Genomic DNA, 26197 nt, shown 5'->3' on the forward strand with positions numbered 1-26197 from the left:
AACAATGTACCCATCAAACGTGTTTAGACTCAAAAAGATTTAGATGCTATTTTTGATTTAAAAAATCCTTTGTAAATCACATCATATCGACCTTGTCCAGAGATATTAAACTACTTGGTCTACTTTTTAGATTTCCTGAAATACAAGGTCTCCTTGCCCTTACGATGTTTTATAAGGCTTCCATCTCCCCGATCACTGAATATTATTCATCTGTATAGAATATGACAATACCTACTAATCTATCTCGCATTGACTCGGTCCTAAACTTCTTTCTTGTCCTAGTTAGATTTAGAATTCCTGGGTTACGTAATCACTCGAGACAGGAATTAATGTATTTAATGAAACTATGTACCCCTGACAAAGGACGCCGCGCTGTTGATTTGCTTTATCTATATAAAATTATCAATGGTAAAATTAATTCTGGGTTAATTCTAATTTTCGTGTTCCTCCACGCGATCTCTTATTTTGCTAGCTTACGAGACACCTATGTTATCAATTGTCAAGCGCTTCTTGTTTTATAGACTATACACAGTTACAATACTGTTTCAAGAGATATTTATATTTTTACTTCTGAACGAAACTTCAGAACTCAAATGAAGAGAATATTGTATATTGAGAGATATACCTTCTTTTTTGTATTTGTTTTGTTAGTTATTTTTTATTCTCTTTTTTGTTTGTTTTTTCTTTCTATGATATCTTTTTTTAAGTTGATCAGTTTCAGCCAATTGGCCTTGTGCTGTATGAAATTTACTGAATAAATAAATAAATAAAACTGTAAGAGTAGCTACTCCACCAAAGATCTCGTTAACTTTCTGCTTCTTTTATGCCAAGTTTGGAAGAATAAGATTGTTGTGTTTTCTTGATGACGTACAGTAACCCTGAGTATTCTTTAGTTATTCAAAGTTGATTTATGATATTATGGAAATGTGGAATATATAAACATGGATTTTGAAAATATGAGGAACATACTGTTACTTCTCGTTATATATGACTGACGCTTCTACGATTAAGTACTGAAGTGATAAAATTCTTTGTATTTCAATTGTTTGGAAATTCGAGCTTTAAACTGCACTTTGTAGAAGTACTAAAATGTTACAGGATTAATATTAAGGTATTTATTAATTTTTCAAAATGACACATAAGTAACGAAACGGAAAATAAAAGATTCTTTAAATACTATTTTTCTTGGCTTAGAAAATTGATTTGATTTATATTTAAGATATTGTTCATGATGTCAGAATTCATTCTGATCATATAATTATTTCTCAAGAGTGTATAATAACTAACCAACTCTGTGACCTATGGAACTGGAGGTTCAATGCCGCGTTCACAAAAACTGTCCACTAATTTCTATCCTTAGCCAACAGGATCCAGTTCCTCCTTTGTATTCCTATTTCTGCGAGATCCATCTTAATATTGTCCTCCCATCTGCGCCTAGATCTTCCTAATGGACGTTTTCCGATTGATCTTCCAGTTAAGATTTTGAAAGCGTTCTTACTTTCTTCCATCCTGGCTACATGATTTGCCCATCTGAGCCTCCAAGACTTGATGACCCTAACAATGTTTGGTAAACCATATAAATTATGTAGTTCCTCGTTATAAAGTTTCCGCCATTCCCCATTCTCGTTCCTCTTGGGTCCGAATATTAGTCTCAGGATCTTGTTCTCAAATACTTTCAGCCTATGTTCTTCCCTCAGAGTAAGCGACCATTACGCAAGCATACAGCACAATAGGCATGATGATAATTTTATAGATTTTAAGCTTCAAATTCCTCGACAGAATTCGAGACGACAAGAGATTTTGAACTGAATAATAACACGAATTCCATGCTTTTAGTCGATATTTATTTCTTCGTGAATATGGTTTTGTCTGTTAATATTGATCCTAGTTATCTGAAAGTATCCACTTTATCAAAAGTATTATTCGATATTTTAACGCATCCATAATTATTATAAGGCATCCAAGAGTGTATAATTATTAAATTTAAAAGGAAACGAACCTGAATCATTTTTGTATGAAGACCTTGTCCCATTTCAGTGCCTCCGTGACTCAAAAGTACTGAACCGTCTGTGTATACATGTACTAAAGCTCCTGCTTGATTCATGAACTTGATTGTAAAAGATATTCCAAACATTGTTGGAACAACAGATATACCTTTCTTCTTCCACCGATGCTCTCTAAAATGTACAAAAAATGAACAAAAAAATAAATGAAGTGTCAAAACAGAATAACACTTAAGATTTTCAAATAAATGTTAAGAATTGAAAACTATCTTTCGGATTCAATTTAATCTGTAAACACTCCTAATTGCGTTTGTCAAACGGGTTCCCATGATATTACGAGGTCAAGTAGTGCAGAATCTTAACCAGACTTGAATGGACGACTGTTGAGGAAAACCAGATGGTATTGGCTAAGACGTTTATGCAGCACCAAGAGGACAATTGGGAGGAGAACTACCTGATTTAAGGAGAGAGCGGGTTACGAAAGGTGAAAGATTTTACTAGAGTAAGAACTTCGCTTTGTAATACGCTGAAACTTCCGATATTTGCATCATACATACCTTTAGTATTCTGGGCGTTATTATTTTATAACATTTAAAAGAAGTGCAAAATTTGAAATATCTGCAAGGATATATTTAACTTTTTTTTTTTTTTTTTTTTTTTACACACCAAACAACAGTCTTACGAAAATCAGTGGCAATCGAACGTACGATAAAAGTTAAAAGTCACCAAATGGTTGACTGAAACCCATCACTTCGTGCCAAGCAGTTTAGTTTAATTTTAATTTACTTTATTAATGTAGTAGTTTAATAATATTACTCTCACTGAATGCAGTGTCTTTACTTTTTTTAACAAAGGTGCAAATAATAAATAAACGAAAATGTGTACTTTTGAGTAAAATTAAGTGAATTTTTAAATTTTTTAAGACTTTTGCATTACTAGGGTATTATTATTATTATTATTATTATTATTATTATTATTATTATTATTATTATTATTATTATTATTATTATTATTATTATTATTTAACGTTCACGATTATACGCCGAGTCTAAGGGAGATGATGATGATGAGATGGATAAAATGGTAGAATGACGAAAGAACAAAGAAACAGGAGAAACCCAAAGAAACCCTACAGTTTGTATACCACTATAATGACATGTTGTACGGCCGTAATGAAGAATAAAAAGAGGCGATATTACATACAATGCACATATTCAAAAGTTCCCTTACATGTATTACTTGCATAAAGCAGATGAAAGCATATGTTTGAAGTCTGATGTTGTATAGATGCAAGGCCATGAACTGTTGGAGAAAAGGAAAAACCGAGAATAGAAGTCTTCAAAATGTGGTGCTAAAGAAAAATGTTGATAGGTGGATAAAGTATCAAATGAAAGTGTGTTGGAATGGAGGAGTAGCGCTATTAGCTACGGAGGGAATGGCCGAAGAAAAATATCTAGGGAAAGGTCGCGATTGAAATAAACGGACCAAATAATATAGGATGTAGGGAGTGAATACATGAAAACGAAAAGTCTGAGTCAGTATAAGGAAAAAAAAAAATTAAGTCAATTGAAAGATTACCAACTTAAGAAAAAAGAAGAACAGATTACTTACTTGTACGTAAAGAGGTAGAATTGAAAATAATAATATAAGTGACAGATGCAACTGCAGTTCAATTCATTTATATAAAAACAAAATGAGCTAAATATTATTAACAATCAGCACATTTGGTCTTTTATTTAAGAACACCTTTTTTAGTATCAGTTTAAAAGTAATTAAAAAACATTAAGGTAGAAGCAAAGGTGATTCCAAAAGACTCAATATGCAAATAATAGCAATTGAAACGGAATAAATTGTGTCAACTATGTAAACTGGAAGGAAGAAAATTAAAACAGAGATTAAATTTAGATACGTAGATAGCACTTTTTAGTGTAGCAGGTATGAAACACAAACATGAAACAAAAGCAAGGATCGAAATAGAAGAAGCCAGTAGTAACAAAAAAGAAAATCGTACTGTCTTGAAGAAGCTCATCAAATGCTTCGTGAGGAATATTGTTCTGTAGAGTGCAGGAACGTGGACATAATGAAAGATTGACGAAAAACAATGGACACTTTCGAAGTATATGTATGGAGAAGAATGAATTCACCGAGGAAACATTACCAAACATTTTCTTAAGATGATCAATACAAGATGACCTGCGCATTATTTGTGAAGAAAATGTCTTATTACGGATGTGATAGAATATACAGTAGGAAGTCAAAAAGATAGAAGGAATAAGGTTAAAATTAAAAGAGATGATAACGGCTATCTTTTCTAAAAACAAATGGATCTGCGAAAGATCAAAACACATTCGAACTTTCTCCATTTGAGACTAGTGACATGCCAGTTACGGTAGAATATATTCCGATGATACAATGACGTGTAGAATGTTGTAAGAAGAATATCATAAAAAAAAATTAAATGTCCAAATTTGAGTTTACACTAAGACGGTAATTTGCATATAATATTCTTCGAAATATACAATTCTTCGAAATATATGTTTATACAGGTATTCGTGAAATACAAGATTTGTTCTCATTGAAATGGTTTGTGAAATACATTTTGAAAAATCTTAAATAAGAAATGTGTTTAAAAGTTACTATTATCAAAAGGATTTTTTCCTTCTATGCTTCTTTTTACCTATTGAAGACATCCACTTGAGCTTTTCTCTCATAATAATTTGACTTCTCCAAGCATTCATCCCAACATTTCTGGAGATTGCAGTATTCCAATTTTTGGTTGAAATGTGTAACATCTCCCTCCTTGAAAAGATTCAGTCTGCTAACCTGAAAGTAGATTAATTTTGAATATCAAATATCTGTTGGAGTTATTGTTACAAAATTATTCAATTTTTCTTATTCAAGCTATATTCAGCACGTAATTCATTGTAAAACTAAAACCAGTTGTTTGTGTTATATTCAGGAAACTTCATAATGCATACTTGGATATGATATAACAATTAGTAGTAAATAGGAATTTAAAAAATACAGTAATTAAATTTGTACTGGAATATAAGAGTACAACGCGAATTCATTAAAAAAAAATGGAGAGATTCATAGACAATCGTTTGAAAATCTACCTCTTGTGTCTTTACTTTCACTTTTAGACCTAACACACAAACACATGATAAAATCCTTAAGGTGCTAAAAAACAAAAACTTGCTAATGAATCAATTCTGGTATTTAAGTTGTAAGAATTATAGATATCCTACTTGGTTAACAATATTTGTTATTACTACATGTCGCTACTTGCTTGGACAGTGCAGTCATTACGTCATAATTACCGCGTCATTACTTCCTAATTTTGTACAAGTAATTGCACTTACATACTATTCATGATAAAGCAAATTCTAGAACATTTCTCAGACTTAACTTGCAAATAACTGTAGTTCTCAATATAATACACCTACACTACTAATGAATATGCAAAGGAATACTAACTTCTCGTAAACTTCCTCACAAACAATTAATAATAATAATAATAATAATAATAATAATAATAATAATAATAATAATAATAATAATAATAATAATAATAATAATAATAATAATGAATTAAATAAATAAGAATAATGTATTATACATTAACAATTTTGATGAAACTTACCTATTATAACTTTAGGGAAGATAATACTAACAATATTCTTATACAAAAAGTATGAATATAGGAATGATATACAAGTAATGATGAAATATTTAGTGGTTATTCAGAGTTTTACATATTGTACCTACAGTGAATATAATCATGCTTAACAATAAATTCTGTGTGTCCATTAAAACACTTATTTCTAAATAACAAATCGCTGAATTCTGGAAACCTATGCAACATGCTTTTTATAAAAAATAAATAATTTTGAAATGATACATACAGGGTGGCCCAAAAGCAGGTATACAATACCATATTGATCAGTTCATTGCATTTTATGTAATTTCTTATTGTTATCCATCAGGTAGACTTACAAGGTTAGTTTTTTTATTATTTGTTTTTAATGTGTTTTTACTTATTTCTTAAAGTCGGAAGAGTCGAAGCAAATAAACCCATAAACCAGAATGTTATACTTGATAAATGCAGAGGCATATATCTACTTTTGGGCCACCCTGTATATTACTGAAATTAGTGCAAAATGTCTAAATATGTTTGATTCTCTTTTTAACCATTCCGAATCTTCCTGTGGAATGAGAAAGTTGCTATTGCGAGTTAAACGCGATTTTAAAACAGAGTAGTGAGTGTAAATTACATTTTGCATGAACAAGGATATAATTCATATTGGTAAGTTTAGTGATTATGAAATTTAGTACTTATTTACAAGCTGATGATTCATTTATAAAACTGATAGATAACTTCAACCACAATTATTATGCATAAAAATATGTTACCTCAAGAGGGTCCTTTCCTAGATAACGGGCTATTTGTCTTATAAATGTTTCAGCAAAGAACATTCCTTGTGGTCCTCCAAATCCTCTAAATGCTGTATTTGAAGGCAAATTTGTTTTACAACAATATCCAAAGCATTCAACGTTAGGAATATTGTATGAATTTTCTATATGGAAAATAGCTCTTTCCAATACCTACGAGAAACAAGATGGGAACTAATAAAATAGATACAATATTAATAAAGTAAAGATACAGTATTGTAAAAAAAAGAAACAATGAATAAGTCACTATGTTCGATTTAAAACCACCCACTTCGGAGTAATGAGCACATATGTAATGGTTTTTCAATTTTAAAGAAAGCAAGAAATAGAAATGTATACATGTCAGGGAATTAGTCTGACTATAAAGCCGCAGTGGTAAAAAAAAAAAAAAAAAAAAAAAAAAAGAACTAAATTAGAATTTTCCGTCTCGCGTTCTATGCTCCAATTATGAGGCAGAAATCAAACTGGTCAAAATTGAATTGATTACATTCAGTTAGTGAGAATTGTCTTAAAAGTCGTGTTTAAAGAAAAATACGGGAGTATAAATTGTTCGCGAGTGTATTGAAGTCAAATTTGTTTAACGTTGCTAGTTGCTATCATATGTTCAATTGATGAATTATCTATACATATATTATTTCTTGAAATATGTTGTGTAAGTGGCTGTTCAATGAGTATATATTGCTTCGAAATTAATGTTGGAACACATAGCCAAAGAAAGCTTCGTTAGCTTCAATTACTGTACTCAATTGTTAGCCAATTAATTTTACGATACTGAAAAGTACAGGATTAGAATCTGAAATTGAAATTATTTATTCAATCATTAATCTTTGAAGTTGTAATATTGTTGTTACATGTCGCATTTCAGAAAGATTTATATAATAGTATTGGATTGAATTTGCTTTCTCCAATTTCACCTCGTTGATTTTTCGATTAGGAAATTAGGAGAGTAATTATACAATTGCAATTTTGGAATTTATATATATATATATATATATATATATATATATATATATATATATATATATAAAAGTTATAAGATAGAATTAGAGAATTTCTATGTGAAGAGAGATAATTTTTCTTCCTCGACCAATAACGTTGCGATGCTCGATTTTGATACGTAACGCACATGTTAGCTATCTACATACATAAATTTTCATCAATGTAATCCAGTTTATTTTTATTATTTCATACTAAAACTGAACTATGCTTAGAAAAACTATATGGGCCTTATGCAGAGTCGTTTTGACATATGATTAGCACCATACTAAAGGCCTGACTATTGCAAGAAACATATGTTAGTGGGACTCTTTAGTATAACACTAATCACGCGTCAGAACGACTCTGCATAAGTCCCTATATCTTTAACACTCTTCTTAAAATCCCTGTCTTTTAGTTGCCTTTACCAAATAATAATTAAAAAACGGGTTGTAGGCAAACCACATGACCTGTCTTGCTGTTAAATGCCATAAATACATAGATTGACATTATTGATATTTAGTATATGTTGGGCTTAGTTTTAAACTATCCTATATATATCACACTTTTCAGATATAGGTGTTTAAAGATTTTTATTTATTTTGTTAGTGGCTTGTACTGATAATAGAATGCTGTTCTTCAATATTTATATTTCAAATACTAAGGAACAACAATCAATAGTCAACACAATCCATTACAAAACTGATAAAAAAATTTTTTTAGAAGTCTTGGTCTGAACATTTTAGTGTTCAGGCTTACTTCCCTATTCCCAAAACTACAGATATATGTGTTTAACAGTAAAAATCATCACTGTTACTTCAATTTTATCAGTAAGGTCATTACTTAATTTTAAAACCTCTTTTTAATAAATCATGAAAACTTGCGATAAAACTGCATTTGCTACAGGAATTACATTAGTATTCGTAGTAATAATGTTTATTGATAGAGTTTTCAATAACCTGGTTCTTTTTACATCGAAATTTGAATATTCCATGAAAAACGAATATATGTGTGCAGTATGTATGTGGATGAAAAATTAATTATTTACAATCAAATACTATTCATACTACTTTTTGCTATTTATTTATTCATTTTTCTCCCATTTCGTTATCTTATCTGATGAAGTTTTAAGCAAAACTACTTAATTCTACCTTTGTTTAGTATATGTGTGTGAATTTCTACCTTATTCACATACATTCCTTATTTTTAAAAGACATACGTTTATATTTTTCTCTTTTTTATTTGTAATAAGGTAGTGGGGAGGAAGAAAATGTTATATTTTCGTCATAATTTACAGTCTTGTTCAAGAAACCTGGCCACCTACCTCTCTTTGAGAAGTACTGTGCCTTAACCCTCCAAATGGAATTAAATCAAACGTTGATTTTCTTAGGTCAATAGAGATTTTTATTTAGGGTTGAATTATTTCCTGTGTATGACTAACAGAATATGAGTGAACAAGTTGGGTGACTAATTTTTCTTTGAACGAGACTGTACATAAAAAAGTATCTACTATATAATTTTGCTAAAATATCCACCATAGCTTTGGCATGATACCTTGTGGATAGACCTGCAATCTCCTTTTTCTTTTATGTTTAAATGATGTTCACCAAAATTTCTTGAAGTTTGTGAAAAGAATTATCATATCCTACAGTCCACAGGATTGGATTAAGAGATAAAGTGCGAAACCATGTTGTTGCTTGACATAAATAAAAGTAATATGTTCAAAATTAAATTTAAATTATGCATGCAGTAGTACGGTAAAAAATTAACAATAAAACTCCAAAACACTTGGCATATTTATATTATATTTAAAGAGCTAACTTTGTAATTTCTTTTTAATATCGCCAAAAGTAAAATGTTATTTAAAGGAAGTAAAACAGTACTTACAGGAGGTGAGAGATCAACACTGTTTCCAGCGTTGTTGTAAATATGAACTTGTAATACAGTTATTTTTCCCTCTTTGGTAAAACCTACTTTATATTTAGCCAAAAATGGATGTCTTGTTCCTGTACTAATCATATCTTCATCTCTATCCAGCATGCATCGCACAGGACGATTTAACCTAAATGTACACAATAAACAGCATAGTATATATCAAGTTTCAATTTTAAAGAACTTCTCTACTGAACTATATCTATACCTTTCCCCATTAATCAATATCTTATTTCGAGTAATGTGTGAGCCACACACTTTTTCAAACACACGGAATGTTAATTCAAATCAAGAATGATTCGTACATTGCAAAAATGTGTGTGTGTATTGGGTCCGAGAGCTGTACAAAAAAAGTACGAGGAATATGACGTTGTCTTGCGTTATGAGGCTTTTTATTTAAAAAGATGAAAATGAACACGATTAAAATAATTGAGTTATGAAAGGAATATCTTCATAATTTGAATATAAGTAAGCTCTCATATATTGAAACGAAATCTTTAAGTTTTACGTCCCACGGTTATGCCGGTTAGTTTAAAGAAAACGGTGATGATGAGAGAGGAGTGAGATGGTGGAATGAAGAAAGTTGGAGGAAACGGGATAACCCCGAGAAAACCCACGGAGACGGTGTTTGTCCACCACAAAGTCCACACGGCGCGATCTGGGATCGAATCACGGACCTCAAGCACCGGAGGTGAACGCTCTAACACTGAGCCACCGCACCCCCAAGTTCTTATATAATATGTTTGGTTTTAAGTCTGGTTACTTAAAACCTTGTTCTAGTACGTGACTTTAGATTGGAGAAAACCTTAGACTAAGCATATAGATGAACATAATAATCAATGACGTGTTATAGTTTTTTTCCCTTTATCTTTTCTTTCTTTCTTTTTTTCAGTTTTCTGACTTTCACGAATTATTAATTTAAATTACTAAAAGATACGATTATTAAGAGGTAAAAAGTAGAGTTTCCTAAATTGTGCATTTCGACCGAGAATGTTATATCCAACGTTTTTGATCTTTCAGAATAAGGTCTGTTAATGTCTGTTCAATTTTTAAATGTTATGGTGGAAAATGGAGCTGAAATAAAATACATAACGAGATATTTCGCAATTGCAAACGGATTGTATACATTAGGTCAATGATTGATTAAGATATTTAATGGAGATATAAATATCAAAGCAATTCGTCCTCGTCACAAAAGTATGCATATTTCTGCAATGTGCAGTGCGTGTGCAAGGAATTCTCGACAGAACAAAATTCCTAGACATACTCTCAGATATGCTTCAACTTAGTAGATCCAAAGTAGACAAAGAGTAAGCCTTGACACCATGATCACAGAATGCGTCGGCGGGAAGTCGCAATTGTTAGAGACTGCCAGCTTTGCTATTCCTCGTGTTTGGAATAATGCGCACTGGGATGTATTTTTTCACGTTTTGGACGACCCTAGCTCCGAAACTATGCACTTTTCCCCACAAGCTAATATGATTTTTGTACGTGAGAAATTACGTCTTACAGTTTGTTGGTAGAGTTCATTATCAATTTGTATATACAGACACAATGTATGGAATTTGAATGATTTTTTGAGTATTACACATATATAAAACCACAAAAATTATTGAATTTTTAGATCATCGATATCAGAGGAAATGTACGAAAACAGGTAAAACGCACACTACGGCATACTCGTATGTTAGCAAACTACATATCAATCTTACCGTTTTAAAAAGGAAGTTTACATTAACGTTGTCTCTGTTATATTTTTTAAAAAAAATCAACTTCAAATATTTACAGCGTGACCAAGACTTGATTTTGTTTGTGATCAGATGTGAATTTACTGAGATAACGTGATGCGAAATAGATATACCAACTGCAGAATGTTTTGCACTAGTCTGTCAGTCGTGCCTCAGAAAAATCAGAGCACATTCGTTCGCTTTGCTTATAGTATAGCCATACCTTTTCTTACTCCGATACGAAGTACGGACAATATTTATTACTTTTGAAGATATCTCACCAAACCACTCAAAACATTACATGTCCTTTCTATTCATTCACCGATTGTATAGTTTTGTGCACTCTCACTAGTACGAAAATTGCAAAGAGTAATTAATCTGTCCATATCCTGCATAATATCAAGGAGCAGTATCTTGTCCGCAAAAGAAGAAGTAATAAATGCAGTTATCAGATATTTCAAAGTTCTTTGAATTATGCGATATTTATGCCTTGACTTAGTTTTTAAATTATTTCCTTTTTCCTTTGTTTCTTCGAGCTATGTCTTACCTAGGTATCTTTTCAGGTTTAAAGTACAATATTTCGTTTAAAATGGAATGAATATGCGAAGTAATATAATAGTAAAAGCTATAAACTCCGAGGTGTCAAAAAGGATGATAGACACATGAAATGTATGCAGTATTGATATATGTAAAGCAGTATTTTATGTTCTTTATGTTACGTAAGAAATTTTAGTACGTTCACCATAAGGACATTTATAATAACTGATTATGTTAATACAAAAGAAATAATAATATATCAGTTAGGTAGTCAATTTCTTTCGGTTTTTTTTTTATTTTATACTAAGCAAAGGCATTACTTTAATTAACTATTCAATCTACTAGTAATTCCTAAGGAATATGTAAACAATTTCCAGACTGCTTCAACCTTTTAACGTATCTATATATCCCTGGGTCATTAGCATATGCTATTACAAACCATTAAGGTTCAGGGATAACTATATTTCAACGACTTAATATTGTCTTTCCGACTTAATATTGTCTTACCTTCTACATATCCATTTCCTCAAACTGCCTCATTTATATGCCCATATTCTACCGAAAGCGGACCACAACTAATATTAACAACTATACAATACACTTAGTCACCTTTGGCTCATATCCAGTTTACAAGTAACTTCAGCCATTTATGGCTCCATTCCAACTATCAATACAAATACATACTATTACTTATGCTACACAGTAGTGCCGTTTCGTTTCTTGTTACAATTTCCCAACACCTTTCCGCTTATTCACAATCAACACCTTGCCCGATACTTTTAAACAATGTCCAAGCATAACTCACTAAACCCTAGCAAGGTCATATCATATTATTATTATTATTATTATTATTATTATTATTATTATTATTATTATTATTATGGGATGGAATGAGATAAAAATACGTTCATTAACGAGTCATTAACAAATTGTGACTTTAATTGTAAGTTGAAAATTGTTTCATATGTTATATGGATTCTTCGAAGTGAATACTTAGGGTAAATACTCAAAAGATAGAAGTAAGTTCTCCCATGAGGAATTTATGAGAGAAATAAAAATTCACTAGAAGCAACACTCGAAGAACTTATTAGTCTTAAAAAGAAAGAAATTGTAAAGAGAAAGTGCTTGTTTAGCGGAGAATGAACACAAACGGAACGATTTTCGAAAAACTGACAAATAGTAGATATAATAATGTTGTGAATTTACCATCACTTACTTTTGTGCAGCCACAGCCACAGGAAGGAATACAATACTGGCTCGCGTTTCCTTTCCTCCAAAGCCTCCACCCATTCTTTTTACTCGACAAACAACTCTGTTATTGGGTATTCCTAATGCGTGTGCTACCATGTGCTGAAATAAATAAATAAATAAACATATATATTAACGTAATTCAAAAAGTATCAATGTCAGTCTATATCAATTTGAACTGAAATAACTCGCTAATTTTCTTATGCAAATAATACTAGTATATTCTGTGGAGTAGAAAGGTTTTTCAAAGTCTTTTTCCATCTTTCACTTGATTTTTCATTTCTAAAAATATCAATCACAAGGACAGCATATGTCGCACGCGACATACGAAACTCATTCGATCTTAACTTGATTGATAGAATGTATGGAATATATTTCAAGATAAAATTAATACTCACCTAACTGCATTGTTAGAAACTGAAGTACTTTACAACATTATACATAAGCGAGTATCTTTTCCGAGGATCATGAAGACTTAATACATGTTATACAATAAGTTCTTCATATGTTTATGACTTCACTATTAGGAACATTTTAATTTCCATACGAAATATCTATATATTTAAGTAGTAACGTATTAATCATTAAAAAAACTGAATATTTGTGGGTCTGACAAAACTATTCCTCCCCCTTAAAATTATGTTATGTATAAAGTGCACTCCTATTCCAAATTTTTATTTTATAGGTATATACTAGTATTAACGTCTCCTTGTTACAACTCTTGATGTGGCCTTTAGCCTCCTTCACACAACCATAATGGAGACCATAATTCTCCGAAAAGGATATTCGCTTATATATCCGAAATATTAGAAAGTGTTTTGGCTTCTAGGAATACAGTTAGGTGAATACTGTTTCAGATCTTGACTTATCTAATAAGTATGTGAAATAACTTCTTATGGAGACCTATGCTTCACGAATAATGAACAATTGAAGTTAGGGTATGGAAGATTTTAGTTGAGGTTCATCGTTAATCTGTTAAACGCTAGGTGTAGTAATAATAAAGATGTGCTATAGAAAAATGAAGAACGAATTATTCCACAATCAAACAAAGTACTAAGTTTTAAATCCATATTACTAGCGCCACTGTCACTATAGTTAATTTGAAAGTATAGAAATGCATTCAGATTTGGTAGTATGTTCAGGATGAAATATGAAAGGAAACATTTCCTCTAAAATTTTGTTTCTTTACATTTTAGCTATCAGCACTACGCTTTCTCGAAGATTTAAAATAAAGTGATAAGGTAAAATATAATACAGCTAAAGAAAAGAAAGAAGAAAGAAATGAAATTATATATTTGAGGCACATATGCAACGTATCTATGAAGTCGGGCTGAAAAGTTTTGCCTGTTGGTAAAATTCCTTCCATTTTTATTTGCGGAGATATTGGAACTTTTGCTGAGCTTCCTTCATTCCTATACGTCACGTAGCGGGATTTATCTCCCACATGATCAGCAGTTGTGACCAAGATTGCGACTGGTATGGAGGTGCGCTTAAAGCAGAGAGCCATAATCGAATTCTTGAACGCGGAAAGAGTTTAGCCCATCCAAATTTTTCGCCGGATTCAAGTTGTGTACGATGAGGCCTGAATGGACGAGAGTACCATTTGAAGATGGGCCAATGCAGTCAGAGGAACTGATCCAAGCCATTCCAAACTTACCGACAAGCCTCGTTCAAGAAAGCCAATAACTGCCACCAACGTGACTCAGCAAGAGGTGGTTGACAAGTTGATACGTGAAAATCGACGAATCAAGCAAAAGGAAATTGCTCTGCAGCTCGACATCTATAAAGAACGAGTATCTGTCATAATCAGGGAACTGCTGAAGTACCGCAAACTGTTCAAGATGGTTTCCAAGCATGCTGACAGATGAGATGAAGGCCACGAGGAAATGAATGTCCGAAGAGAATCTGCGACGATACGAGGCTGAGGGCAACGTTTTCTGTGCAAAATCGTCACAGGCGACGAATCGTGGGTCCATCACTATGACCCAACGATGAAGAGCAGTCCATGGAGTACTGTCATAAAGGTTTTCCCACTTAAAAAGGTTGTGCATCTGCAGGAAGTCTTGCTGACTGTTTTTCGATGTGAATGCCGTTGTCTACACCAAATTTCTTTCCAATGATTCTACCGCGAACTCAGAGCGCACATCGTAACCTTAATGAAGCTAAAGGCTCAAGTGACACGCGTCAGCTTGAGAATGGAGACCCCTCTTCTTCTTCATGACAACGCTAGACCTCACACCAGTAAGATGACCAACGATACAATACTGAAGCTTGGATATACTGTGCTCCAACACGCCCCATGCAGCCCTGATCTTGCACCCGGGCTGATCTTGCACTTTTGCATCTTTTCTGAGCTGAAAGAACACTTTAAGGGTACCCACTACTCATCACATGAGGATTTCCAGCGTGCTGTACGATCGTAGTGTCGCTCCAAAGGCAAGGATTTCTAGTGTGACGCCATGGATGGGTTATGTGGAGAAATGATGTTTTAGAACAGGAGGCTAGATGTCAAGGTACACCGTTTTTATATTATTAAATTATGTTCACTATAACCCGAGATACTAATCAACAGGAAAAATTTTCAGCCCACCCTCGTATGAAGCTCAATTCTATTACCATTGTTTCATCATAGAGTATAGCATGAGATACAAGAATTCACACAATAGACTACTACTTTAAAAAAAAATCGTATTTCCCGTATTTCATCTTACCAACTCTATTTTTTTTTCTTTTGAAGAGCTTTACCAAAGATAGAAGAAATATTATTATTAATGAAGTAAATATTTTAAAAGACTATAAGGTAAAATGTTTCTTTTCTAACTTCAATATTGATCATCTAAACACGTTAAGAAAGAAAGCAATACAATATTTTACCAATTAGGTTTTGCAAGGTATGTTAAAAGACAAAAATGATTGCAAATTCCAAAGGATAAAGGCGAATTCTTGTGTTTATCTTTCCAGCAGTTGAAGTCTAATTGGATTAGGTAGAAAATTGTAAAGGCTATTTTCAATAATTAATATTTGTAAGTTGAAAACAAAGTTGTTAAAAAAATAATTATTCTCTGGCTTTTTCTTCTTTACCAATATATATTTTTTTAATTCATTATTTGATAGATGAAGTTTTCAACTATAGCTGTATTAATTGAATCATACACTAACAATTTCTGACTCCTTAAGTTCTGATTAAACTAAGATTCATTACTAATGCTAAGTAAAGATTACTGCAATCGCCATCTTGTTAAATATTATATATTTTATATATATATTAGTCCATTACAAAGAAATAGCATCACTTTGAGAAAACTGTTATATTTTTAATATTAGCACTATTCTTGTTCTTCTAATAGTATCCTAATGCTTGTGTGTTAATACTTTAGTACACATATGAACATTAAAAGTAAACCCTAAGCTTTATACATTAAGTGACCTTCGTATAAAGTTCTTTCTAGTTGTTTTCTTCCTAACCTTGTTCTTTTAGCCGCCTAACAACTGTCACGTAGCTTACACTAACACCTGTATCATCGGACACAGTTTGAGCAATTTGTCGTGAAGATGATGCTCTGTTTGTCAGAGCTAGGTCCTTTATTTTTCTTCCTACACGGGGGCTTGTTTTTCGCCTTCGGCCACATTTGTCTCTCAAAGAGGACTTGTTATACATTGTTTGCTTTTTAATAACTCTACCAACCGTTGTATGATGCAGTTCAAGTTGTTTTGCAATTTGATGTTGCGAAATGCCACGATAGTTCAACGCCAATATCTTCCCTTGTTTACGAGGGGATGTGTCATTCAGTATTTTACCCATTTTTAGTATGTAATCACACTAAGTATTGAGGAACAATCACAAAGCAGTAAATACCATATACAAATCATAAACAACAACCCACAAGCACAAAAGGTCACGTATGGAAGAAATTGTCATTAACAACGATCAGCGGATTACCATTCACTTGCGCATACATGAGGCAGCCATTTGCATAGTGAATGCACTGCCACCTGTTGAGCAAACATCACACAAAATCTATGAGTAGTAATAAACAAAACACATCGAAATGCAATGGCTAACAAGTGTATGGCACGTCATGCCCCTTTAGAGATAAAATTAATTAACAGTTTTCTAAGGGAAATTAAAACCTTGAAATTTTAGCAGGTGGTGCAGTTATAAATTGTAACAGACTGTATATATATATATATGATAAAGTTAGCCTCAGGTGCATCTATCAAGAAATATTCACAAAAATTCACTAGAAGGTTTAAAGATCAACCTGTGTTTCTGTTGGGTTTTGAGAGGAGCAGAAAATTTCCATCTCATCATCTTCGCCTTTCGGCACTGCAATAGTGCACTGGGTCTCCAAATAAAAATGCTCCTGACCTCCCATCTTTGCTTCTCCTTCTATAATGTGATCAGCAGCTGCAAATGCACCTTCTATATCACCTTTCTTTAAATGTTTCTTAAAACCATCAAAGAAAGAGTTGTGTTTGATCGCATCCTGAAAATATGTGTTTTGTTACTTGTAATACATAATAATTAAATAGCTGTGTATCAACATGAACGATTATTAATAAAATCACAAGTGTTGTTGTAAAGGTTGGATTTACTCATAATCAAATTTTTTTTACAAGGAAATTAAGTCTGTTAGAAGGTTTTATTTAGAATATGTAAAATATACCTGATTGCCAAGAATTGTTTCTTTAATACTTCAACCACAATTAAAGACTTCTGAAGTGACAATTGACATGAAATAATAGTTTATCTTAAAAATGGTATAATTCAAAAATACATAAATAAAACAAAATAAAGGCATATACTTTAATTGAAAATATTGGCTGACTTATTAAAATTAAATTTTAAACAACAATTACATAGCGAACTCAATATTTGAGTTATATATGAAGCTTTAAACTTTCAAATTGACTCAACAAAATTCAAAACTAATGTAATGTAACAAGAGAAGAATTTTTAAAATTATTAAAATTTATTATTTATAGATGTTTCCACGGATTGTTTCACCATCCGTGTAAAACTGACCAATAAGTTTATCATAAAATAACAATGCAATAATGTATCATCACTTAAATGGAGCAGAATATTTCTATTTATACCCTTATCTGAATCATATTGAAATCCTCAGAAAGATAAATGAACCATCGTATTCAATTACCTGTTATGGCTTTCAATTCTCACATGTGGAAATTGCCGAGCATTATCAACGGAAAAATGAAAAATGAACAGGATTCAGTTATGAGATTCAGTCATAAAAATAACAATGACACAAACAAAAACATGTCTTGTTAGGGACGATGAGAGAGCACATAAGAGTAGTGTGCATTATGGAGCCTATCTTAAAAGTCTCCACTAAATTTAGTTACAAACTTTTAAATGGGAAGAGGGCACCTAGTATATTGTTTCAGACAAGCTTTTGTTCAGGAATGCAAATATGCCGTTATTTTCCAATGGAGAGCATTTGTTGAGTATTGCTGAAAATCACATCTGGCCTCATGTAATGGATTTTTTTTTTTCAGGTTATGTAAGAACCCTGTAATTCTACAAGAATGGATTGAAATTGTTCTAGAAAGTGGACAACGGAATGCTATGGTCGTCGCAGTGTATTTCAATGTCCGAGATATGATAGTTTTACGGACACTGTAGTTTAAAGAGACGAGATTCCTGAAGGACAAAGATCATTTTGGAAGACCGAGAACAACTACCGATGAGGAAACAGCAACAGTAGTCGTGGAATCGGTAAGAACCTTAGGTTCTGTATATAGTTTGGTACTTGTACAAACTGCAAATGCAGTAGTTGTTAATCTAAGATGACCCAGTTTGTAAAGTGTTGGACACAGTTTGTAAAGTGTTACAATCTCATGTTCTCGAACAGTGTTCTATTCAAAAACAAGGCATATTATCATATTTACCTTCTACTTTTGAATTTTGGCATTTCTGATTTTTAATATTATTATTATTTATAGTAGTTGTTTACCCCCAAGCCTTCAGCTTGTCTGCAAACTGCATGTACGCTATCATTTCTTGGCGTCAGGTAGGAGGAAGGCAGCTAACGATAGCTACTAACCTGACTGTGAACTATTAGAAATTAGCATGACTGGCAGAGTAAGACGCCTTGATAAGGATAAAAGATATCTAAATATTTTCGCCTAGGTGTTTATGCAACCAATAACTCTTAAATGTTTTGAAGATTGCATATTAACCATACTCACAGACTGAGATGTTCTTGTTTTATAAATGGAGTTCATTATATTTGTTTGTTTATAAGTATTTATTTTATTTATTTATTTATTTATTTATTTATTTATTTATTGTCAACACCTTGGTAAGTAAAGAGAATAATAAATTATTGATCGGACAGCAGCCCATCGTGGACAGACTCCCGCATGAAAGACACCGTAACAAAGATAATGATCTGGGATATTGGAGCACCTTATTGAAGGACCTACAGTCATTCATAGGAACTTAACTGGAGTGCTTCTCGAATACACTAGCGAATCCTGGAAATTTGTCAGCCTTTTACCATCAGAGTAGCACACTTCGATCTATGTGCCAAACAGTGATTGAACTGGACTGGTCGTGGAGTCGAGTGGTCATCCTGTTCCCCTGATCGTGAGTCCCTTGATCATTACTTCTATGGACATCAGAAACACGTAGTCTATAAAGAGAAATTCACTAATACCCAACATCTCCAGCAACAGGTCACGCAAGCAAATGTCTCTGTGAACTTGCGGTGTCACTGCGTGTCCTTGTGGATTGGTAGAAATGTCTTGTGTTATCTGTTATGTATACCGAGCAACACATGAAACATGTCTTGAAGGATATAACATATGGATTTTAACAGTCGATAACTATTCAGCAAATACCGGCAAAGTGAGAAATAACTGCACATTTGTACTCCTGAGTAAAAGCTCGTATCTGACATTATCAATTTATTTATTCATATTTCTGGAAATTATTGGCAACTATGCCCATAATCCCGTCACGTATGAGGGATGACGTCCTTTGGTGAGCATACTATGCAGGGAAGGGGGTAAGGAAGGTAGCGGCGTGAGGCCTGTGTGTTAGGTACCATTCCGGCATTTTCCTGATGTTAATGAAAAAAACAAGAAAAACCTCAGTCAGGATGGCTGGCTTGAAGAAGTTGTTACACCTTTTTGACCGAGTGTTTCCACCGGGAATCGAACCTGGACCGGCAGCTAAATTCAAGGTAGCAGCTTTTGAGATGGTCACCATGATGAACATTACTCCTATCCAGTGTTTCCCCGCTCCTACTACCCACATCCCACGCACTATTACTAAAGTCGTTTACCTTTCGCTAAAATGCTTCATCAAATAGCGAGGACAAGCACTATAGAAACAAAATAATAAAACCAAGAGAAAAAGTTGAGAAGCGTCTAGTAGCCCGAAATATCGGAATGCAGAGTCAGTGATCATATGATAATATTACTAGGCTATAAATAGATGGCGTTGATTGGAAGAAGATAAAACCAGTGGGACAAGTAGGTCGGTAAAAGTGCAAGAGTACAAAGGAATAATGAATGAAAAGAATCTTTTTACATAATACAGGGATTGAAAAATAAAAAATTATAATTAATTTCCGAGAAATGAACGTAGATTGAAGAAAATTACAATTTGTTCCCGGAAAAACTAAACATCATCATATAATTCGTTTCTTGTATATACTTCCTTTACTCGAACCGTTGATTTTAAATGTTAAGAGTCGATGGAGATGTCTATAATAGTTTTAGTGTTGCGTTTTGTCGCATCAATGTAAGGTAACTTCTGTATCTGAAGTAGATTTCATAATTTTTCTTTTCTTTTCTTTCTTTTTTTTCAATCTATCGTAGCTACATTCTTGATTGTTTCCCAACTTTGATTCTTCGTAACATACACAAAGACAAACAAAATTAGAATTAATGTAGTAAATATGAAATATGCAATTTCTTGCAGCTGCCTTTATTAATATTATTGTATTTACCTCTATCGTAACAATAACTGGATTTATGTCTTCATATTGTATTTTCACTAGCTTAGCAGCTCTCTGGGCTATTAATTGATCCTCAGCTACAACGGCCCCTATAACTTGTCCCTGACAAGTAACCTGTAGAGTAATTGAAGAAAAGCAACATAATTGATTAATATTCTAATTTCTCGGTCTGCGTAAGATGTATATTATCACCTTGTCACACAATAATACCATAAAGCAACTAAATACATAAAGTACATCAGAAGAACTGTATTAGTTATAGACTGTTATAGATTTAAAAAAGAACGGAACTGAAATTATTATATTCATATGCACATGCACATAGAAATTTAAAAAGATAATAATTTGCAAGTTGTCTTCTAGATACACAAAATTATTATAAGTTTGTTTTCCTATATAAAAAAAATATTTTGTGAATTATTTATATTATATGTTTTGGGAAGTCACCTTATGATGTTGTACACAATAGATACCCATTTTCTCTTTGTTCAAGCATAGTTTTTTCATGCACACATACTATCAGAAATATATATCTTGCATATTTCGATAGTACCAGTATAAAGGGCCGCCAATTTTTATTTCTCTCAAAATCAACTTTTATGCATATAGAAAGATGAAAGCATTACCGTTTTCTATGTAATATTCTTCCACGAACAGATGTTACTTTCCAATTAAAAATAATTTTCTTCTGTTTACAGAAGATTGTAAATCTCCACAAATATATATATATATATATATATATATATATATATATATATATATATATATATATTGCCGTAATACAATATAACAAAAGAAATCTCAAGAAACAACGCCTTTTTAGCCTTTATAACAGTTACACGGAAATACGAGCTCTATAATATATTATTCAAGTCTAAAATACACTTTAACATACTCTTCTATTTTCAATAATTAATTCAAAAAATTTCAAAAGTGACTTCAAACTTAACAGTTATTTTCAGTGGATGATATTTAGAAGAATGTATATTTCTCTATCATGGTTTGTTCTATGTTTTATATTACATTGCCGTATCTAAGTCTATACCAAGCAGCTATTGTGAATCAAAACTCTTTTAGATTGTCTAAGATTTATAAATACAACTTATTAAACTATTTGAACAAGGACAAGAATTGAAATGTTAACATACAAACTACTATAATACATTAACAATTTACTTTAACAGCATATAAAGTAAAATGTTTCTTCCAAGTTATAGCAATTTGGTACAAATTTTATTATTCATTCGTGTAACATAAATTTCACTCTAAAATCATATACCAACCTTATCTGAAGCAAATATAAAGTCATCTTGAGTGATAGGGCCAGTACGATTTCTTTCTTCAGGTAGATCTTTGGCAGAAAAGAATCCATGAACTCCCTCAATGCCCTCCAGTTGTGATGTGTCTATATTTACAATCCGAGCGTGGGCTTTGGTACTCAGAATTAAGGCTAAATAGAGTTCATTTTCGAAATGGGGTATATCATCACAATAAACAGCCTCGCCTGAAAAGAATGTGTGTATATTTGTGATTATGAGTTATTTCGTTTTGGATTTTGTATCCCAAAACAATTAGCGATTTAGAAGTAGACAAATAATTTCTTGGTTTCATAAAAATTATATCTGTGAACTACACACGGAAAAATAAATTCATGTAAATAAGGTTAGTTTATTCTCTTCGTTGTGAAAAGATTTCATTTGCCGATACATATATTAATGAAATAATATATTTCAAGACCAAACTAGAATAAGTCGCTTGATTACTCCAAACATCTATAACAGCCAAAACCTATAACCTGACACTGTATCTGAAGTTGCCACAGATGGTGATAAGTTGAAAAAATACGATTAGGATGGTAAGAATTGCTGTGATGGATAGCTGCATCCTACTACCGCATAAAATTTTAATTTTCATTTAATTGGTACGCTTACATGGGCAATCTTATTAATATTTTTTCTTAATGTTTGGAGCTTAAAATGTAGTTTCCTCTTCTCAAACATTTATAAATTTCTTCAAACAATATAAGTTTTTCAAATTTTTTAACGACAATTTACAAATATATTCAATCTATTTACATTCTAAAATAAACTAACCTACTTTCAACTTTTAAAAATTTAAAAGACTTCCCGTGAGTCAATACATAAATATTTTCACACATTCAGCTAGGAAATTCTATTAACGAAGTATGGATTTTGATTTAGACTTGAGCAAGATCAACATCCCGTTGCAAGGTTTCTTTATTCAAATTCTTCTACAATATTTGAGATTAAAACGAACATTGAACTATTCTTACCTGAAGCCTGTTTGAAAGCTGATGCATGGGTTATTGGTCTTCCAATAGGATCTGTACTTGGTTGTCCGGACGGAACCTAAGGAATAATGGTTTTATTGACTATTTTATGAACAATAGTTTACAGATTTTCTAAACAAACAAAATTTAAACGGAATAGAATGAACATTAAAGATGAGACACCAGCTTTCTTCAGTAGTTTACATTTTAAGTCATTTTCAAGTCTATCCAATAAGTTTCTTCTTAGTATTTCTCTTTTTTATGGAAAGCTAATAAGGTTTATGAAAAAATAAAAGATAAAACTAGAACAAACGCAAAAGAATATTTGAAGTCGAAATTCTACCAACCACAACACAGAAACTCTGGTAATACTACAAATTCAGTATTAATATTTGATATTGATATAATTTCTTGCTAAGAATCAAAATATAACTTTTGTGTTTCCAGTTGAAATTCTACGACGACTTAAGTTAATGGCATCTCAAGACCAACAAATTAACTTCAAAATTTTTGTTTCATCTATCACTTGTGAAACAGTTTTAATTTATCAGAGTACTTTAGCATTTTGTTATGAATATAGAACTAACATCAACAAATCAAATATAGACTGATTCCTCCCAATTAACTGATTTCTCCATACTTTCGTTTTCATAAAGCTTAATTTCTTTGGAATGGCAAGTTCAATAAGACCCTATGCTCCAGCGATCCATTTTTCTCTTCTTATCGTAACCTGTATTCTTAGTGAATAAATCATTCATGAATTCGAAGTTCGTAAAGAAATTTCTAATCAACAAATTATCACGTTTCAACATTTTATGCGAAATTACCAGTTCGTTACACGCGAATCAAATACAAATTTTGCAGACTTACACCTCTGTAAAACATACATGTTCAAACTAACAATGATATCGAATAGAGCTTAACTGATACTTTAGACATATAAAGAATTCATGATCTCAGAAAAGCCACCAAAAATACAAAAATAAGTCAGTCTATAGAACCAACGAAGTACATAGATATATATTTTTAGAAAACCATTCGATTTAAATAATACCAAAATCAGAGAGTCATGTTCACGAGACTTACTTATGAAAACTACACCGAAACATACATGTTTCATTTTAGTATATACTAAATCAAAAACCGGGAATAAAAACTTGAGCTTACCACCTGATATAGTTGAGTACTCTTAGGAGGTTTACTATGGAAAGACTGCGTCGCACTTTTGTATGATTCAGGAATTTCAATTCCAGGCAAAGAATCCTTCAATTGAAGCGATACTGTCAGATAGAACTTAAAGAAAAAGCTATAAAGAAAATGAATAAAATCGTCATTACAGTAATGTCCTTATATATTATAGATATTATGACGACTTGAGGACTTGGATCAATTAGTTTTCTGTCATCTAATTTCTGATATAACGTGACAAGTCCGTCAGTAAATAATGAAATGAACTACCAAATAAGATTACAGGGGTAAAACAAGATAAATATCACTAAAAATAAAAGTTGAAAAAAGCAAAATTTAATGTTGTACTAGCCTCCATAGCACAACCGTCTACTCTTAACATTCTACTGCTTAATGTGTGAATAGTTCTGTGTGCTATTTTCGTGAATTCATTTTTCATAACATAATTCACGTTTATAATCTGTTCTTTTCATTTTCTAATTCATAAAAAGAAATAACAGCAAGTACTAACGAAAAGGATCAGACAGGTTCTTTAAATTTTTGCACATTCTCTTTTCATAACCGTATCCTATTGGGTCTTTGTTTTTCTTTTTTTATTATTTTGTTAATTATACTTATTACGTCTGTTTAATTTTCATTTACAGAAACTTGTGGTTGATGTTACACGGTTCGATGGTACTTTTATGGCACACACGGTTCTATTAGTTTAATTTATAGATATTTAACAGTTCTTTTCGGATTCATACGGTTCCCGTTCTAATTACTATTTAGGTTACTTTATAATTCGTTAATGAGTTCATTTGCTCTTAATCTCTGTAGATGCTGCAAAATAATTGGTTCTTTAGTAATATTTGATAGTAATTTTTATTGGTATTCCATCCTGAGTGAGGCTTTCCTGGGTTTTCACCTGTCACACCAGTCAAATGCCGGAATGGTATCTAACATACAGGTCCCAGGCCGCTTCCTTCCTTCTCCTTCCTGAGTGTGTGATCGCCGAGGCACATCATTCATTATACGTGAAGGGATAACATGGCCATAGATACTGAAAGCCCAGAAAAATGAAAATGAAATGAGTTTAACGTCCCACGTTTATGCCGGCTAGGCTAAAGCATACAGTGAAGATGAGAAATGAATGAAATGGTGGAATGAAGAAAGTGGGAGGAAACGGGAGAACCCCGAATAAACCCACGCATATGGTGTTTGTCCGATGTTGGCGCGAGCAAGGATGGAACCAGAGACCCCAAGCACCAGAGGTGAACGCTCTACCACTGAGCCACTGAAAGCCCAGAAATCTAATTCCTAATACTAATCATAAGGTAACATGTAAAATTAATAATCATAACTAACGTGTTAGCTTTAAGTTGCCTCATAATCATATTTATGTGAGGTAGTCTATAGAAGATATATCGATTCACCAGCAAATAATTCTTAACATGGTGAAGAATCTAATGTAGAGATAAGTGCACACTTATTCGTAATATAGAGATTTATATATATATATATATATATATATATATATATATATATATATATATATATATATATATATATATATATATATTGTAATGTTGTCAAGAAATAGATTTGTGGTTGGATTTCTGATTCTACGTTGGTATTTTTTAAAAAGCAATAATTGAGGTAAATGAATTGTGAATTCGAATTTTTAGTTAACATATATTCTTTAATTTATATGTTAATATTTTTTTTAAATATAGCTTTATTTCACTGGAAAGATCTGTTTATTTTTTCATCATGAGGGTTAATTAGATTGATTACCACAGAGGCTTATCGTGCGGACATTAGAATTATTTTGGGATATTAGCTTTCAATATTAAAAATTTAAGGTTAGGATTT

At 32.0% G+C, this 26197-nt stretch overlaps 1 protein-coding gene across 1 annotated transcript in view; it reads right to left on the minus strand.

Moving 5' to 3' along the window:
* The window catches only part of LOC145690317 (xanthine dehydrogenase-like), a 129066-nt gene that overhangs the window by 17641 nt on the left and 85228 nt on the right, over positions 1-26197 (minus strand). The window contains exons 13-22 of the mRNA XM_081765098.1: positions 24323-24461; positions 23159-23234; positions 22149-22369; positions 20857-20979; positions 17137-17361; positions 12843-12976; positions 9318-9492; positions 6417-6608; positions 4681-4826; positions 2000-2177 (exon numbers count right to left, since the gene is read on the minus strand). Coding sequence (XP_081621224.1) covers positions 2000-2177; positions 4681-4826; positions 6417-6608; positions 9318-9492; positions 12843-12976; positions 17137-17361; positions 20857-20979; positions 22149-22369; positions 23159-23234; positions 24323-24461 — 1609 coding nt within the window. The remainder of the gene's footprint in view (positions 1-1999; positions 2178-4680; positions 4827-6416; positions 6609-9317; positions 9493-12842; positions 12977-17136; positions 17362-20856; positions 20980-22148; positions 22370-23158; positions 23235-24322; positions 24462-26197) is intronic.

This window comes from Thermobia domestica, chromosome 7 (assembly GCF_964235325.1).
Source record: "Thermobia domestica chromosome 7, izTheDome1.hap1.1, whole genome shotgun sequence".
Taxonomy (NCBI): Eukaryota; Metazoa; Arthropoda; class Insecta; order Zygentoma; family Lepismatidae; genus Thermobia; species Thermobia domestica.